The 18,528-nt window shown below is 44.5% G+C and overlaps 1 protein-coding gene across 1 annotated transcript in view; it reads left to right on the forward strand.

The window, feature by feature from the left end:
* LOC306832285 (cyclic AMP receptor-like protein A) overlaps nucleotides 1-8,974 on the forward strand; it is a 50,866-nt gene extending 41,892 nt beyond the window's left edge. The window contains exons 12-13 of the mRNA XM_079356848.1: nucleotides 1,152-1,299; nucleotides 7,577-8,974. Coding sequence (XP_079212974.1) covers nucleotides 1,152-1,299; nucleotides 7,577-7,744 — 316 coding nt within the window. The 3' untranslated portion in view covers nucleotides 7,745-8,974. The remainder of the gene's footprint in view (nucleotides 1-1,151; nucleotides 1,300-7,576) is intronic.
* The last annotated feature ends 9,554 nt before the right edge of the window (nucleotides 8,975-18,528 follow it).

Genomic DNA, 18,528 nt, shown 5'->3' on the forward strand with positions numbered 1-18,528 from the left:
TCAGGGGATGAGATGAGTGAGCGTGTTGGCTCCAGTAACTGCTCCTAACCACAACACAATGGAGGTTCTTCCCCTCAAATGGTTGGTTTTGTATCTTCTTTCCCTGCGGGGTACAAACATCTTGAGGGCGACTCCCCCCCTCCCCACCGCCCCCCACCCTGAGGTCAACCACAGAGGCCACTTAGTTCATGTAGCACACCAAAACCGAGGGACAGTGCACACGTGGAAAACGCTGTGAGCCGTGCACGGTTTGGTTCTCCTGCTAATAGATCAATAAAAGACATTAGCGGCGGGCTAACCCGACGAGCAGCGCTAATACAGGGTTAATCCAGGGTTAATGGTTGAGCAGCATCATTCTCAGGGGCAGCCATTAGTTTGCAGTCGCGCCACACAATATCAGGACCCTGCCCCCCCCTCCCCCCCCCCTGCCCCAGGCTCCTGGAGAGATAGACGGAGGGAGGGAAATTGAAAAGGAAAGAACCAAGGACCACCCCCAAGATAAAAATGAGTTCTCCAGATGGATGAATGCGAAGAAACAGGAGCGATATCAGAGAAAAAGGGGAGGCAGCTTGTCTGAGACGTGCGTGGAGTGAAAAGAAGGAGAAGATAAGGCGGCGAAGAGATGAAGAAGCAGGAAACTGAAAGGAGAAGAAGAGAAAAAAAAGGGGAGGGAAGGAGAGAGGAAGGGAGTTGAGCGCTACACTTCTCCCTGTCCTTGTAAAGTGCTGCGTGCTGTCGAAGCGGCAGCCAAGAATGTGTCAGCCCAGCCGTCTCACGCTGCCTAATGGGCTCTTAAACGCTGATATAAAGCTCACTCCCTCTCTCGCCCTCCCCCCCCTTTCCTCTCTCTCTTTCTTTCTGCCTCCACCGCTCGCTCTCATTACCTCTCGTTCTCATCCTGTCTCTCACTCTGTCACTCACTTGTCCTCTCCTTCTCTTTTCTCCTTCTTTGTGCTACTCTGTCCATCAACCTCTCACTCTCTCTGTCTTTACCTTCTTCTCCGGCTGCTGTCTTTCCGCTCCCCGCGACTTCTCCTTCAATTACTTCATCCTCGCCCCTGAAGCGCTCCTGCAGGTTGTCTCTTTATTTACAACTTTTTTATGGATGAACTCGACACCTCTGTCTGTTTCTCTCTCTCTCTCTCCAACAGGCTCCACAATGCCTCCTACCCAAAGGATCCCTCCTTCCCTCTCACCCTGTTGCATGTCCTGTCAGCACCACTCCATGGGTTGGCCAATGCCTTTGTCTTCAGTCTGGATAGAGATTGGTGGAGCCTTCTGAGCCCTACTGGCATGCAGGTACAACAGCTGCACACACAAACATCGAACACCATCCTCAGACAACCAGATCAAGAAATAAGTGTGCTTGCAATTTAACTTTAAAGCTTATTGTTGGGCATCCTCATGTCCTTCTACTGATGACATTTTGATAGTCTATGAGATGTTTCTACATAGACTCACCAAAGCAGAAGAGCAAACTGGTTCTTCATTTCCTGATGAAGAACTACTGCTGCAAGTAAAAAGACCGTTTGCCATGTTCAAATGAGCATACACACTATTCAATCTATTCAGCAAAGAAACAAAACAGACCTTCAAAACTCAGATCAAACTGCCAAACTACGCTGTGCTCCTCAAATATGAATATGAATCTGTGACTGCCTGTCTTCACAAACACAGTTGAAGTGAACTGTTCAGCCGTTTTATTCAAAGTTTTGAGAGTTTGTGACGATGACGAGAACAGATGAGCCGCAGCAAAGGTTCATCGAGCTCGACCAAACCTGCCCACAAAAATACACTGTTTTAGGATCACATGCCTTGCATACATACGTGAGTGGGTTTCCATTATCAGAGCCACACTAGCTGCTTTGCGAATCTGTGCTGAATGTGAGCATTTTGGAAGATTCTAATGGTCGTCCAAATACTGAATACAGGGAATCCATTAGGAATACTGGGATTTAACTTCTGGGGACATAAATGCCAAGGAAGTTAAAGGCAACAGTTGTTGAGTTATTTTAGTCTCGTCCATAGAAGTGACTGCCATTTCCATCTCTGCAGCCACATTGACAGCATAGCTAAAAAGCTGTTACTTTTACTGGCGAAGTATGCAGCCAGCAATAACACGCGTCCTTTGTCCGAAAAGGGCCTAATAAACCACAGACTGACAAACGCAGCCTGCTGTTGACCTTTCCTTTCCCCTGTCAGGGTCAGATTTGGCTGAAGTCTTCACCATTATGCTTGAAGTGAAAAGTATTTCATGTTCCTCAGGTCCGTGGAATCTTGAAATGTTGATGAATACAGTGACTATGTTTGGGTTGGAGAGTTTGTACTCTCTATTCTCTCTACTCTCTCTAACTCTCTGTTTTTAAGCCAAATGCTTAATGCTTTAGCCTTCTTGCTAGCTAGTAACCATCACTCCAGAATTTCTAATTAGTCCACCTGACTTTCCAAATGGACATGTACCATCTGTCACCAGGTGTTCACACATTCTCTACACAGGAAGCGAGCATCTTTATGGTACCAAAAATCCCTTTATTTACACAATAAAATCACTAAACAGTGACTTTTTCTTTATCTCGTTCCACAAATTGAGCTTTAAGAGAATTGTAATGAGAACAAAATTACCAGAGAAATTATATTTTTTACTTTTAAACCACAATCCTCATCGGCTGCATTTCAATAAACACCACAATCAATACATTTCTCCACAGATTTGTCTCAATCTGCAAACACTGACAGTATGTGCGGATATGAGACAGAGCCGATATTGAACGGCAGACACACAAAAAAAAATCTCTGTGGCCTTCGTCCACACAAACGCACATTGTCACCTAGACGGTATCACCATGCAAGCTGATAATGGGTCACGAGGACGATGTGAACGAGTGGAATGTGTGGTATGACCTTCAACCCAAATGTCAATGTTTCACTGTGTTGAGTTGAGAGAGGGAGACACGGACGGAGGAGTGAAATGGAATCTCAATGTGTTCGTAAATCATGGAGAAAATGCTGTTTGTGTGTCAGACAGCGCGAGCGAGAGAGCGAGGATGAGACAGGATACAGAGAGAGAGAGAGAGAGAGAGAGAGAGAGATGGGCGGCGTGTGTGTTCGTGCTCTATCGTGACTAACAGCCGGTTGTTATTCATCTTGGCATGCGACTCCCAGCAGCTCCCACACATCAGGTGTGAGATTGGCAGGGGAGGGGGGGGGGGGCGAGTGCGGAGGGTACGGGGAGAGAAGGAGGTGGTGAGGGGGGATCGTTACAGCGTCAAAACGTTTCTCCCTCTACTAAACAAATCTGCGCTTTCGTACCAGACACCCTCCTCCTCCCCCCCTCCCCCATCCATCCTAAACCAGCTCGCTCAATGACTCTCCCGCTCTCCTCTCTTCTCTGCTGGCTTCTCTCGCTGTTCGCCTGTGCTGCGTTTAAATGCATTTGTTCTCTCTAAATGCACGGCTCCTATGCCATATGTAAGTTGGGAGATTTCCCAGTACCTCTGCACACAACTTGCCGTTTTAGAATCAACCATCCAGCAACAAACGAGGACAAGATCTACGATCAGGATCTTTGGTTTCTATGATTCTGATTTTAGAATCCAAAAATATAAACGATGCATCATTGAAAATGGAAATGTGTTACTCCTTTAATAATTGACATCTCCAAATTATAAAAGCAATCGGAGGCCTTTTTTTGGGGTTTTATAACTAAGAATTCACTGTATGATACAACTCAGTGACCCTCACTCTAACAAACAGGCCAAGTCACACGCTGTAACATGTTGAGTTGGTCTAATCTAGTCCAAAGGTTTTCCGTCTGTCAGCGGCTGAGAGTTGGAACAAAGATACAGCACCAATAAGAAGTTAAATATTGTGGTTGAGTTTGATTTTTAGCCCTGCTTATCAGCAGTTGCAGCAGCGTTAGCAGCTCTCGCAGCCAATTGAGATGCTCAGGCTAGACTTTTGAGAGTTGGATCTCCGTCAGATCTGAGCACCAGACAAGTGATACTCGTATTTTTAGATTCAGTGTGACTTATATTTTCCAAGGTTGTCATCTTGCATTAAGCGAAATGTTCACAAATCTGCCTTGAAATGATAGAAAGAAAGGAAAATCACCTAGACTATCAAAGTAATCCACTTTTCCTTATTGATATTTCAGACGAGAACTGCAAATAACATATTTGGTCCTCCTTTTAACTTTTTCCAAATTGTAAACAAGTACAGGTCCGCCCTGTACCTGGTGGATGGTGCGCAGGCTGTGGTGGTTGAGACGGGTGTCTCGAGTTCGTGTTAGGGTCCGGCCTGTGGCTCCGCTTGTCGTTCCCCTCTCTCTCTCTCTTTCTCCCTCCTTGGTTTCTGACTCTGTCCATCGTCCTTTCTTTCTTTAGATGAAGGCATAAAAATAGGTCTTTAAAAAAAAAAAAAAAAAAAGAACGCTAGGGCTTCATAGTCTTTGTAATTTCCTGTTTCATGCATTGGTGACCTTTCTTGAGAGCTGTTGGCTTAATTGTCAGTCTGAATTCAAACTGTCTACACTGAAACACAAGTGAACAGCTTTGCACAAGGTGTTCTGAAGTAAGAGGATCTTAATACCAAAAAAAAAAAAATCTAAGTCAAACCGCTGATTTGAATTCCTTTTTTGTTCTTGTGCTAAAATAATTTGAATGTTCAGTTGAAGCTTAATCAAGGCTTCGGCTGTTCCCCCTGCCTCTGAGTGCAAGGAAAACTAAATCTTGCACTATCGCCTCCTCTGCATGCTGCGAGTATCGTAGCCGAGGATTTGACAATAATTAGGTTACTTCAGTTTACATAAACCTGCTCTTTAATTGCCTGCATATTCAGACTTCTGGTCTCTTGTGCAATTAAACGTTCTGCCACCTCTCTGCCTGGTATCTCCTACTTTATCTCTTCCTCCGTTTTTTTGTATCTCTTCCATCTCATCTGTGCCTCTCTCTTCTGCGTATCTCCACCTCTCTGTACTGTATGTGTGTCTCTCTCCCTGCCTCCTCTGTTCCCTGGCACCTTGTTACAGCATCTCCAGAATTTATCTCCCTTACGTGATTTCTGCCGCTCTCCTTTGTGTTGCATCTCCCTCCCACCTGTGCGCTCTCTCTCTCTCTCTCTCTCTCTCTCTCTCTCTCTCTCTCTCTCTCTCTCTCTCTCTCTCTCCGGCTCTCACTCCGGCTCTCACTCTCTCTCCTTTCCATGGATATTGATCTGCATTCTAGCCATACAGCTGAACCGCCCAAGGCTCTGCGATGAGCTCACCTCTCTTTTTAAACGTGTATGTGATTGTGCATGCAAGGAGCTGGGGGGGGGGGGGGAGATGCTCCCAATCCTCATATCACTGAAATCGTACACTACAGCTGCACTAAGCCGTGCAGTTTTAACGATGCTATTTGTGTCTATACAAGCGTTTTCAGGTTGATCTTTTCTTCTTCGTCCCATTTTCAGCCAGTCAACGTCAAAACTTTTTAAAACAGCCGTCATGCATTAAGGAGCGGACTCTCGGCTCGTTAAACTTTAAACCTCTTACTCCTTCTCGCTCTCTTTGATCTTGTTTGAATCGGTTTAAATTCACTATTTGCTTTGGGTTTTTTGGGGGGGTTTTTTAAAAATATTTTTCTGTTTTTGAAACATTAGTTCTTTTGGACAACAACACAGTTCCCGAAATCTGCCACAACAAATGTTTTGATTCAGTGACAATCCGGAGCTTGTGATCAGCCCAGTCTTCTCTTCAATTTCTTTCATTCTGATGCCTTGTAGCCATAACATGTATCAGAGAGCGGTGACCGAGCCTTAATGCCCAGTTCACGTGATAAATCAATCACTCTTTATTTGGGTAGCGTCAATTCATAACAAATGTGATCTCGAGACACTTTACAAAAAGCAGGTAACAGACCTTACTCGTTGTAATTTAATATGACAAAAGATTATGAAAGAAGATCTTACTCACTGCTATATTACACAGGCCCAACGTAAAGCCATCATGACACATCACAGCACTTCCTGTATCAACATTTAGCAAAGCTACAGTGGCAAGAAAAAAACTTCTTTTTAAGAGGCAGAAATCCTTCGCAGCGGGCAACGATCCTGAGGAACCTACATTAATCAGGAGCGCTCAGGAGCTCCCAAATAAAATCTATGTCTATAAAAATTAGATAAAATGTCCTCTTTTGTCTTTCATAAATGTTTTAAAGTACCATGTTGTGCAAGTTTGGAAATGTAAAGTGTTCAGAGTCGTAGTGAAAAGAAGTTCTGTTGAAGAGATTTCCAGCACTACTGTACAACTGGTACAAAAAAATCAAAACATGGCACTGGCTTTATCAGCTCGACACAGATTCAGACTAGCAAACATCGCGTCACATCAGTGGCACGTGAAACAGCTGTGTGTTGAGTGTGTTTTTCTTTGAGGTGTTACACAAACACAGGCAGGAGATCAACGAAACGTAGTTCACCGAGTGAGCTTCAGCTACACATTTAAAGTCAGGTAACAAAAATGGACGCTGTGGGAACTTATCATCTCTTCCTTTTTTACATAGTGACTGTCACAGATGGCGCAATAAAATTTCAAGTGGTGCACGGTGTTCCTGTTATGTTGAGTGTGTAGTGTTGATTTTGTTTGACCAATCAGGGGTCTGCAGTATTTTTACATCACCGCATCATCTCAGCTGGGACATCAGCTAAGGTGATATTTAAAAAAAGTACAGGTATTATCCACATCTTTTTGCCTGTTGAAACCCCAAATTATGTCAGGTCGAGTTAGGAAGAGTGTGGAAGTAAGGCTTGAGGGAGGAAAGATCAAACTGAGCCCATCACATCATTAAGTGGGTTGGAAAATTGCATAGCAAGTATAGAATTGGTCTGACAAATGCCCCCCAATCTATGTCAAATGGGGATACTCTCATACTTCATACAACCCTGAAGCTTGTGAGCTTGTTAACATTTACCGTGAACATGACAAACTGAGCTTCACTTTCTTCCATACTACTGCATGACAAAGTCATTATTTTCAAGCAATGTATTTCCACACATCCTTTTTTTTTTCTAATTAAAGTCCCAGGAGTTCCTTAAACTTGTATCACATTGCGTGCCGTCGAACGTGTCAATCAGCTCGTCCTCCTTTTTGTCTAAAGCACGGGACTTTTATGTAGTTGAGTGGAGTAGAAAATGAAAGCAACTGTGCTTCTGCTTCTCGAGGGAATCAGAACAGACTTTCATGATTGGTTGTTCTCGCCTTTCAGGGGACATCCGCAAGAAGCCGAACATTTCTCATCTTGTTCATGTTGGAGCTGTTATTTGACCGGTCTTATATTATGGTTGACGTCACCAGGATGATATTTTGAAGGTTAAGTTCACAATGAGCCTCTGGTGCAGAGGTCCCCAATGGGGAGTAAACACGCTGCAAATGTTTTCACATTCATTAACTCTGGAGAAAGTTTTCAAGAGTTTAGCGTAGGTCGATCGACAGAATGGAGAGAAAAATTAGTATTTTCAAACAAAGCCAGCGTCGTGTGCTGTAGTGTTTAAGCTAGCTCAAAGAGTGTGTATTCATTTTAGCCTCTGTGTGTCTGTTTTCTAGCTGGCTCTGCAGTCGCGGCTGTGTGACAGGACTCGGATCGGAGAGTACTACCCTGGGGCGGTGCGCTACACGCAGGCTGACCTGGTTGACCTCAGCGATGACGACGACGATGACACCAACGTGCTCTTCTACTCCCCTGACATGACCCTGAAAGACAGAGGGCCCTGAGAGAAGAGGGGAGAGGGAGAGAAGGAGAGAGAGACAAAGAGAGACAAAAGGAGCATGGAGGAGGGTCAGAGCTACAGAGAGAAACTGGCGGATTAGAAACTGAGAAGGAGGAAGAAAAGAGGAAGGGAGGGAAGGTTGGGGGGGGGGGACAGTCAGGCAGATAGAAGCTGGAGATGAGCTGTCAGGTTCCATTATTAATCCCCATCCTTTACTATTTAATATCCTAAAGACACACACATACTGAGCAGAGGAGTTCTCTCCGCAATACTACCCTCACGGAGGAGCAGATCTAAAGATCCTCCTACGTTAAATGCATCTTAAAGATCCTAACAAGATTTTTCTTTGTGCGGCGCCTTCTTGACTCCTGCACATCGCAAAAATAAATAAAGTCAGAAAAACAAAAAAAGAATGCTGAAAGGCAGTCACAACAAGGTGTTAGTTTAGCTTTTGTAATAATTACCTTTTCACTTCTCTGCAGGGGGTGCCATGGGAAGCAGGCCTTTGTTAAAAAGCACCTTTTTCTTGTGACGAGAGAGCATTTATACTGAGATTGGTACGGGTACTGAATAATTGTTCTTGCTATATAATGGGGAGGTTGTGTACTGTGAAGGTAGAGTAGGAGCTTTTCAAGACAAAGAAGAAGACTGAAGGACAAAATACATTTCAGACCACGAGTGTTGAGTGCAGCGCAGTAACTCTCTCCTTCCTCAGGCAGTATTTAATTTCTCTTTATCATCTCTACGTAATGTTATTGAAAACTTTCGCACAAGTATTCCTTTGAACGATTGGTTGTTTTTTTGTATTTTTTCTATGAAAATACTGCATTTGTTTGTTATACTGTATTTATAACAGATCAATGTACTCTACTATATATTTAAATGTATGCTCTATTTTTGTACGTGCCTTGGACTGGATTATGAAGAAAAAACCTTTTTGTCCTAAACCTGCTGCTCTTAAGTGACAGTCGAGCAGAGCCTGATTCAACACACTGAGCCTTGAGAACAACAAAAAAGAACATGTTACTAATCAAATACACTCCCACACACGCACACATATATGAAAACACACATTATTTATCTTGTCAAAACAGGTCAGGAGAAGATGACACACACGCAGTACCCACGGCATAGCAACAGCCTTTGGTGTTCATCATCTCGCGGCCCTCGTGTTTGGCACAGAGAGGACCAAGCTGAGGTGTGATTGGCAGAATGATAAAGTCTCTTTATAGTACTTTTGGTTTTGCACAGATCTAGGTGATTGTTATCACTGTGGGTGGCTGCCGCCTTTTCTGCTTTCTCTTTGACAAGGTGAAGTAATGATCTGACACTTGACCCTTTTTACCCTTCAGGTGTTGAACTTTTCTTCTGGAGAGCAACTTTAGTTCGCTTTTCACAAGAGCCCAAACACGAAAACACACACACAGACACACTTGCACTGCTTGTGCCATACCCCTCTTTTTGGCACTGCTGCTGTTTTTACTTGACTGTACACTCCATCAAATAAACGAGCAGCAGAGACATTTCATAACAAAGCTGAGACTGGGCGTGTTTATTTCATTTCCACATTGATGCAATCCCTCATTCCCTCATCTGCCTCCTGCGAAGCGCGTGTCCGTTAATGTGTGTGCTTGTGTGTGCCTTAAGACATCTTCACACCGTGGCTGCTTAAATAATGGATATTAATTATTGCTCGGACCCTGCTTGCCCCTTTTCCGTGTCTCCAAATCTGGTTAACTGGATTTTGATTAATGAAATATGCGCTCCATGTCCTCCAGAAAAACCACACTTTTCCTCCTCACACCTCAGCGGCTCTTGAACGCATCGAGCTCCACACCCGCTTCCGCATAAAGAGCACGTGAAATAAGCGAAGCTCCCTGTCACGCAAGAAGAATTATTATTCCCCCCCACCCCCCACCCCATCGTAATTGGATACAATTTAACATCCGCGGCCCACGGGCATGTCGGCAGGCGCGCTGCCTACTATTAACTCGCCTCGCCACCCTATCATTTGTCAGATCTGTGTTTGTGCGCTCCTGGTGCCTGAGTGTGTGCGCGCGTGCGTACGTGCGTGCGTGCGAGAAACCAGAGCCATCGCTGGATTCCGGCCATGACCTAGCTGTGACGCACGGAAAAAAAGAGAGAGGTGAGGAAGAGGGAGGGAGAGATAAGAGAGAGAGAGCGAGCGAGGCGACAGAAACAGCAGCTCAGACGGTGAAAAACAAGCTCGTGCTCTGTCAGCTCGGAGCGAGCGCGAGGCTGCAGGCCTGAGAGCTGTTTTTGTCGCTCTGGAGCTGCGCAGCCTCGACCGGGAGCCTCGTATCTGTTTATTAGAGCCGCAGCAGTATTTACTGTGGTGGAGGGAGAACCCTGCTAAACTGAGCTCACCCGCCGCTTACAGTAAATATAAGGCTGCAGAAGGTTAATGGGGAGATTACAGGCTGTATGAATGATGCCTTTAAAGTATAAATAATTGACTTGAAGCTGCCTGTGTGTGTGTGTGTGTGGCTCTTTAACGGCAAATGTTTTAATTAGCTAGCTTTGCTTTAGGCTGTTGATCATGAACTGAAGTTGTACATGCATGTTGACCTGAATGATTTTAGGTGAAGAATCTATTAAATTGAACACAAAACGTTCATTCTACGTTGGAAACATAAGCCTCAATATTTTACACATAGTTTAAGTGAATTGTTCCAAATGTTTAGATTGCTCCTTAAAATGTGTCAGTTGAGTGAATAAGTCAAGAAAATCCAAAGTGAACTGCTTTTTAACTGTTGAATTTCACCTTCTTCCGTTTTTTTTTTTAGCTTCATCAGTTTCCAAAGAGCAAGTCAGACTGAAAACCTGAAAACCTGAGTCTCAAAATGACTCTGGTGTTCTTGCTTCTGGAGGTCATCTGCATATGTCTCCTCTCCATCACCCCCAAAACGAATGATGATTTAAACAGGAAAAAGGTAAACACATTTATGCAGTGCCCTTTTGACAGCTGACACATAAAGTGAGGGGGCTGCTAGCTGAGCTGCTGACAGCTTGGTTCTTTGGAGTTAATGTTTTTAGTTTACAACTGAACTATCTACAGAGGTCTTGCTCACCAACTTAAACAGATCTGCTAATAAGAAAACCAGTCAAAGCACTGCATAATGCAGTTGTATTTTGAAACTGCAGTGTATGTCTGATGGTCTTCAACTGGTCCTTAGAGGCTGCTAGCTGAGTTTTCACAACTTCAGATCACTGTCAAAATCCCTCTTGTTTGTTTGTCACTTTGGATCTTCCAATTCAGCATGGTTTAAGCACACTTTGTACTGGGGAAGGCTATGTTCCTTCCCCAAAAGTTCAGCTGTAATTGCGTTTCTTTATTTAGTTCCGGGGTCCTGTTAAGAAGATGTTTGATGTTTCACCCTAGAGGTCCAAAGCAAAACGTGTTTATCCGGCATTTCAGTGAAACACAAAAGATACTGTAAAAGTTACACACATGTTCAACATATCTCAAAGAACTGCTTATAGACATAAACTTCTGATTCATAAAAACAAAGAAATAGGCTATGATTCAGTCCAACTGTTGTGTTGCTTCCATGTCATTATGCAAAAACAGTGTTAAGGGATTTCTCATAATATTGTTGTTTCCGAAGAGCTTAAATGAGTTCATAGGAGATAAAATAATTGGTTTCAAGGCCTGTTTAAGAACAGCATGACATGCAGCATGTGTGTCATTTGAATTTATCCCAACTGTGAGTTTCAAGTAGGTCATAAATCAACAAGTTTTGCGCCTTTCTACTTGATACAATAATGAGCTAAATTTTGAAATGACACAAAAATTAGAAAGTCTGTCTCACATATTCTCCTCTTGACTATTTGTAGGCTAGTATCAACCTTTTTGTTCATGAGAAGCTGCCATTACATTCAGAGCCTTTTTACTAATACAATACACAAACACAATTTAGTACAATTCATGAAGAAAATTCCCCTCGTGGAAACCCCCAGCTACTTGAAGTTTTAGTCACCAAGCAGACATGGTTAAAAACGGTAGGTTGTTATCAAATCACCAACGTTTCACTATTCAATGCAAATCACTCTCACCCAAAACGCAAGTGACACTTGTCTCTATGGCAAATTATTCTGTCCAACCAAACACCCAACAATCTATTTTTACTGAAGAGCAACTAAACATCCAATGAAAGAGGTGACCTTTTTCCTTTTTATTTAAAAAAACCCCCAAACAATCAAGATTACATAATTACATGATTAAAACGCAATCCATGGATCGATGCACATATTTTTGAAAATGTGTTCTGAAAGAAATCACCCTTAAAAAGAACATGTTTCATGTGTGAAATTCTAAATAGTCTTTCTTTATTTCATAAACGCTCACGGTGTCCATTATACGTTCGTATATCTCGTCTTTAATGTGCGTTAATTATCCCTGTTTCCTCATCCTGCCTCGTCTCAGCCAGGCCGTCGTGCTGCTTCTGCTTCTGTCTGAGCGAGTGCAGCAGCAGCGAGCGGAGCTTTTCCTGCGCTATGATCCGGCCCCGAAAGAGTTAAACTAATCTCTCCCTCTACCCTCGCTCTCCCGCTCTCTTTCTCTCACTCTCTCAACACGCGCGTGCGCACACAGACGCGCACGCACACACACACACACACACACACACACACACACACACACACACACACACACACACACACACACACACACACAGGCTGCCACCGCCCCAGATAACAGAGGGGCGCCTCTCCCCAGCCAGCCAGCCTCCGCTAATCGCAGTGGCAGGAGGGGGAGTGGAGTGCCGGCGGCCTCTCACAGCGCTGGGCTTTTTATTGACGCTGCCTGCCTGTGTGTCATCGGCGTGTGTGTGTGTCTGTGTGTCTGTGTGTGTGTGTGTGCGTGCAAGGCTGTGCATGCTTGTGGGTGCGTGTCAGAGCGAGAGAGCTATAAAGAGGAGGGTGTGCGTCTCCCTCGCTGCGAGTGTGTGTGTCTGCCTGTGTGTGTGTCTCTGTGTGCGTGCGCGCGCGCGCGCGTGTGTGTGCGGAAAGCAGGGAGAGGCGGGGAACTGGGAGGGTGGGTGGCGAGGTTATGAGCGGAACTCGACAGAGGCCGACAGACGAGAGAGAAGGAGGGGGGGAGGAGGAGGAGAGGGAGGGGGAGATCTTTCTTGTGCTGCGCTGAGAGCCGCCACCGCTTCTCCTTCCTCTCAGATAAGGTTCGTTTGAAGGTTTTAATCTTTATTCTCCCTTAGAAAAAAAGGAGACATTTCTGCTCGTGCGTTTTTGGAAAGAAGTAATCTGCGTTTATGATCCCCCAAGGTCGGACTGAGACGAGTGTGATTGATCGCATTGGTTATTCTATGTCACAAGCCATACTGATTGATTGCATCGATGAATTTAGCAGCCTATTGATTAGGGCTTAATCTGTAGGTCTCTCACTGCTCCTATAATCTCTCTTCCTCTCCTCCCTCTCTCTCTCTCTCTCTCGCTGTTTCTCTCTCCTCGCGAGCAGCAGCAGCAGTGTTTGGCTCGCGGCCACGCTCGCCCTGCCGCGCCAGGCTGTAATTATCCCCGGTGAGGCCGCGCTAACGCAGCGTGGCGCGCCTGTGGGGAACCGGTTAGCCCTACAACACCGGTGGGGGTGCATGAACGTGCCCCCCCCCCCGCGCGCGCGTGCGCGCGCGCGTACACGTGCGTGACATATTGTGTTTGTGCAATATGGGAGGAAATTCAGAGCTTTTTCAAGTCCTTGCATGAACCTCATAGTTTTTTTTTAGATCGCTTAAAGATTATAAAATCGATTTAAAGTTATTGACATGCTCATATGCAGCCGGAATTTGTTAGTATAAAAATAGAAAAAAAAGTCATCTTATAAATGCTGGTTGAGCATAAAAGTATGACTTCGACGACGTTCATGACTCATTCAGCTTCATGAAAAGTTTTCAGAGCTGTCTGTTCAAGTAGAGATCTATTGATTGCACTCGTTCGAGCATGTGCGTGCCAGTAACTGTTCGGGCGAGTTTCTGCGCATGTGTATGCGCGCGCGCGCACAACTGTGTGTGTGTGTGTGTGTGTGTGTGTGTGTGTGTGTGTGTGTGTGTGTGTGTGTGTGTGTGTGTGTGTGTGTGTGTTGCAGTAAGCGATCCCTAACGATCTGCAGGTGGATTGCGCTGATTAGTACCGGCTGCTGCGGACTGAGCTGCGTGCAAAGAGCTTCCTGCAATCTGAGCCCGAGATTGCACGCGCCGTGTGTGTGTGTGTGTGTGTGTGTGTGTGTGTGTGTGTTTGAGTGTATGTGTGTGAAATCAACGTGTGTGCTTCCTTCTTCGCTGGCAGACAACCTTTTCTAAAATGTGTGTCAGTCTAAGTGTGTGTCTCTGTGTTTTGAGGGCAGCACGTGTATATTTGGCTAAGTGTGTGCTGAAGGTGTGTATATTTGTTTGCACACGTGGACTTGCCCTGAATACGTGTGTTGGGGTTTGTCAGCGTCTGATTGCAACAGCAGATGGCTGGATCACCATGACCTCCCAGAGAGCGGCTCCTCTGCGTTTTGGTTCACGGATTTTTATGATTTTTTTTTTGGTTTATAAGAGAAACACCCATTCACGAGTCCCAGACGAGACTTCAAGTGACAGTTCGAGGACATGTTCGCACATTTAAACGCGTTTCTTTTCGCCACCTTTATCCAACACGAGCGTTTCCAAGGGCACATGCTGTTCTCAGGCTGCCTTTTCAACCACAAAGTTCACACACAGTCGTAAAAGTGCAGCCATAAAAACTGACGTGCTTTCGCTATCCAGGCCTGTTTTTGTGCGCATTTTTCAGTCTCTTGTGCTTTTTTTTGCCCGTGTGTTCTTGTGTGTTAAGCGCAAGAAACTCAGTTTGCCCTGCGGATCCCCGGAGCAATATTCATCCTAATCCAGTTTTCCAGTGAGTGATGGGGCTGTGAGTCAGAGCAGGAGGGAGAGAAGGAAGCCCCGATGTCGTGCGCTGTGCTTTCTCTCGTCTCTCGCCATCCAACACCCATCTGACCTTTAAACGTGGTTATTAGTCGCGTGTGACGTGTGCACGGGTCTGTTGTTTTCTCCGTCGGAGTGGGAGTCTGCCTAATGTGTCCTGCATGTGCTCTCCGTGCTGCGCAGCCTGTGGGTGTTGACGGACGAGAGTGCACGGAGCCGTAACGGACCGGAGCAAACACGCAATGCACACGTCTATCTGTTGTAAGTTTTGGGTTAACGTGTCCTGCCATTGTGTAGTTTAGAAGTTAAAATGGGGCACATTTTCAGACAACAGCAAATATTTTGAATTGGACCTTGATTATTCTAAAACCACTTTGTCCTGTATTTACACCAGCAGGGGTTTTGGTAGTGCAGGGTTGCCAGGTTGGATCCTACCTGCAAAAATCTGGGCAGAGGCAGTGAATGGGACATATGGTGCTACATTTGTAGAGTATGACACACACATTGCCAAGGCTAAAGATGGTATTATACTTCCTGGGGAAATGCATGTTGGCATATAAATGACATGTAACTAAAAACAAACACAGCACTGTTGTGACTGCAGAGAGCAGGTATGCTGGTCCAGGGCGTGCGGTTATTGCTCTTGCCAGCTGTGTGGTTGTGTTGCCTTCTCTCTGTTCGTTCACCTCACGTTTTCTTCTCGTGGTCAGCTTGGGGGGGAAAAAAAGACAATCTAGAGTCTCATCTGTAAAATGTCATGGTCTTGACATGTCCTGAGACGCTTGATGAAGCTCATTGTACCACTAAATGATTTGGATGCCTTTTGACTAAGAATGTATTTACATTATTTATGCAGTGGAATTAGACAAGACATCACAATTCACATCACCAAAAAACAAGTATTCATTTTTGTTGCTCACTCATGTCAAATAATTCCAGTGTCTTTTGACCACTCAAAATCAAGTCACATCTAATGAAAGCAACAACTGGAACCTGAAAAAAGAACATCTATTCAGGACCAGAGGACTCAAATGGCAGCATATAAACAGGCGTCTTGAAATGGGACTGAAAAGAGTCAACAGAGGATGCAGACTTGGTGGGATGAGGGAGACTGTTACAAGGTTTCGGGGTTTTAACTGTTAAAGTGCGATCTCCTTTGAGCTTGAGCCATGAGCAGGGGAAAGCCAGGAGGCCCATGTCTGGCGATCTTAGGGGCCAAGATGGGGTGTACTGCCTGACTATTGAGCTCAGGCTGTCCCCATCTTCAGCTGTGTAAAACCACACAAGCACATGGAATTACAAAGATTGCATGAATACATAAAATGAAAAGAGATCATGCTTTACCATTCCTCAGGAAAATCAACAGCCCCTCATAGTTCAAAGGCAAACCCATAAATAATCTCCCTTTTGGGCATCCACCCATGGTGATATGGACGCTCTCGCCTTCTGCTAAACGTGTGTTAACAAGAGTTGACCGAAGACGGATTCAAAACAAGACAAATATGTGCTGCATCTTATCTACACCACTTTCAAGATTTAACATACTAACCTGACTATATTCAGCCGTTCAGCCAAGAGCTTTAACTTATGATTATATTTCATCTGATGGCTTTGCAATCAAACCACACTAATTGGATTAATGTCACTATCTGAAGAAGAACAGCGCCTAACACTAGCCACGTTTTCTTTGCATTTTGAAGTGTTGCATGAGAAAATCTTGAACTTCCATTACGCTCTTAGCAAAACAAAGGTACGCACTCACTTGAGGAGGTGTTGGCTTGTTTGACTGAATGTGATAGCATGTGTGCCATTAAAAGTCTAAAACTGAAGTGAAAGAACAATTAGATTTTTTTTGATGAAAAGCTAAAATTCCTCTTTCCCCCATTGATGATTTGTCTGTCACTTAGTTTGTATTTTATAAATACATTTTGAATATTAATTACATGTTGCTTGTCAATTTAATGGGAGCACCTGAGGGACACATTTGATAATGCCTTGCCAAGAGACTGTCTCTTTGCAAGGGTCCAAATGGTCCAAACTTTATGCAGATGACCCTACGCTGTTTTCACACATGCACTGCATTTCTGAAAACTCCCCGATACCTCTGAAGAGAGCTGGACAGTGGAAACCAAAGTCGAAAGCACTTAAAGAATCCTTTTTTTAGCCAGGCCCTTTAACATGAAGTTCACATAGAGTCTGCATGAGGTGATGTCTCCAGTGAGGGAGATGTTGTGTTTTCTACTTGTGATTGTTTTGCGGAAATAATTCTATTACATGCTGTAGTGATATTAACACAGAAACAGTCACCCTTATGGGAGACTGCCCCCACCCCATCCTAACCAGGCAATCCCGCTTACCTAAACAAAACGGAGTACTTGAAGGATTTGAGGAAAAAGTCTAACAAGGCCAGTCTCCAGCTGTGAGCTACATGTGTGAAAGGGGATGTCTGGACAATGTAGGACCCGATTGTCTGGAAAATGCCCTCTGTGATCAGTGAAAAGAGTTAAATTGGCAGAAAGAGTGGCCTTTTGTGCTATCAGTTAACAACAAGACATAAAAGTACTTTAATGAGAACGACTGTAAATTGTGAGTTTAGCTTTTTTATTTTTTTTTAACAACGCCAAGTGTGATATATATATATTGCAGGAACCAAGCTTCAATCTTAGCCAGGCTGTGTCCTCCATGGCTTTTTGGCTGTGATATAGTTTTCTAGGGAAGAAAAGATTCAACTGATTTCGTAGGCATTATGGTGCCGATGGAGTCATACTGGAAGCCTTGGTGAGCATGTGCATCCTTTTCACGCTTGGATACATGGAAGTCTGAACAGGGCCTTTTAATTGATGTTTCATTAAGGTTGTTCTCTCTTGTGGTTCTCTTTCACTCCTCATCTGAAGGACCCTCTCTCTCTCTTCTCTTGGCTGACTTCTTTTGCGCATTATTGGCCACTAAAAAAAAATGTTCTACAATTTTCCCCTAAAGACAAGCTTTGCTTTCCATGCATCATGTGTGATTTCTTTGTGTGCTCTGTGCTTGCTTGTATATGACTGTGTGCTTTAACTCCCACTTTCAACAGCTGCATGCAAACACAGCCAGACCTTCCATTTCCATGTCCTGCTCCTTTTTTCCTATACTCCTACTTTGCTGCTGTCGGTCTGTTTTTCGGTCTTCTTGTCTGTCTGCTTGCTTTTCTGCTACTCTTCCTCTCCTTCACGCACACACACGCAGGCACATGATGCGCACACACCTCAGGCGGCTTGATATTCATAGCCTCCTCCTCCTTCACTTGACATGGGAGCCTCAACAGATGTGCCCCAGCCTTGAGCTGCCTCCCCCCCCCCCCCCACCACCCCCCCCCCTCTCTCTCGCGCTGTCTCTGTCTACTGCCTTGTTCTAAACAGAATTACTCTTTCTTTTTGATTGGAAATTACACTAACCTGACACTAAATTGGAATTTTCATTTTCTGGGTTTAAATCCCTAAATAAGCATGAAGTCAAGGACGAAAACAACACCGATATCACCCGTTTTACAAGATAAACGCCACATGCTTTATACATCATATTCTAATAATTTACAAGACATATTTGTGTTAAAACGTTATCTTTTATTTCAATCAGTGTGTGTGGCTGTGTGCGCGCGCGTGCGTATCTGCGTGTGTTTTTTGTTTTGTTTTTAAGTTGAACTTTTAAGTATCAAAACTCTTCTTAATGTTTGCTGAGCAATCTGTAAAGGCATCATCATCATTTTTAAGGTGTCTTCTGTCGTATTTCTGCTGTTAAAACCTCGCCTGTCCCTGAATTGGATTTTCAGCGGAGCTCGTGAGGGAGCGAGTGTGTGCGTTTCACCCTG

This window comes from Symphodus melops (genome assembly GCF_947650265.1).
Source record: "Symphodus melops genome assembly, chromosome: 12".
NCBI classification, from domain to species: domain Eukaryota; kingdom Metazoa; phylum Chordata; class Actinopteri; order Labriformes; family Labridae; genus Symphodus; species Symphodus melops.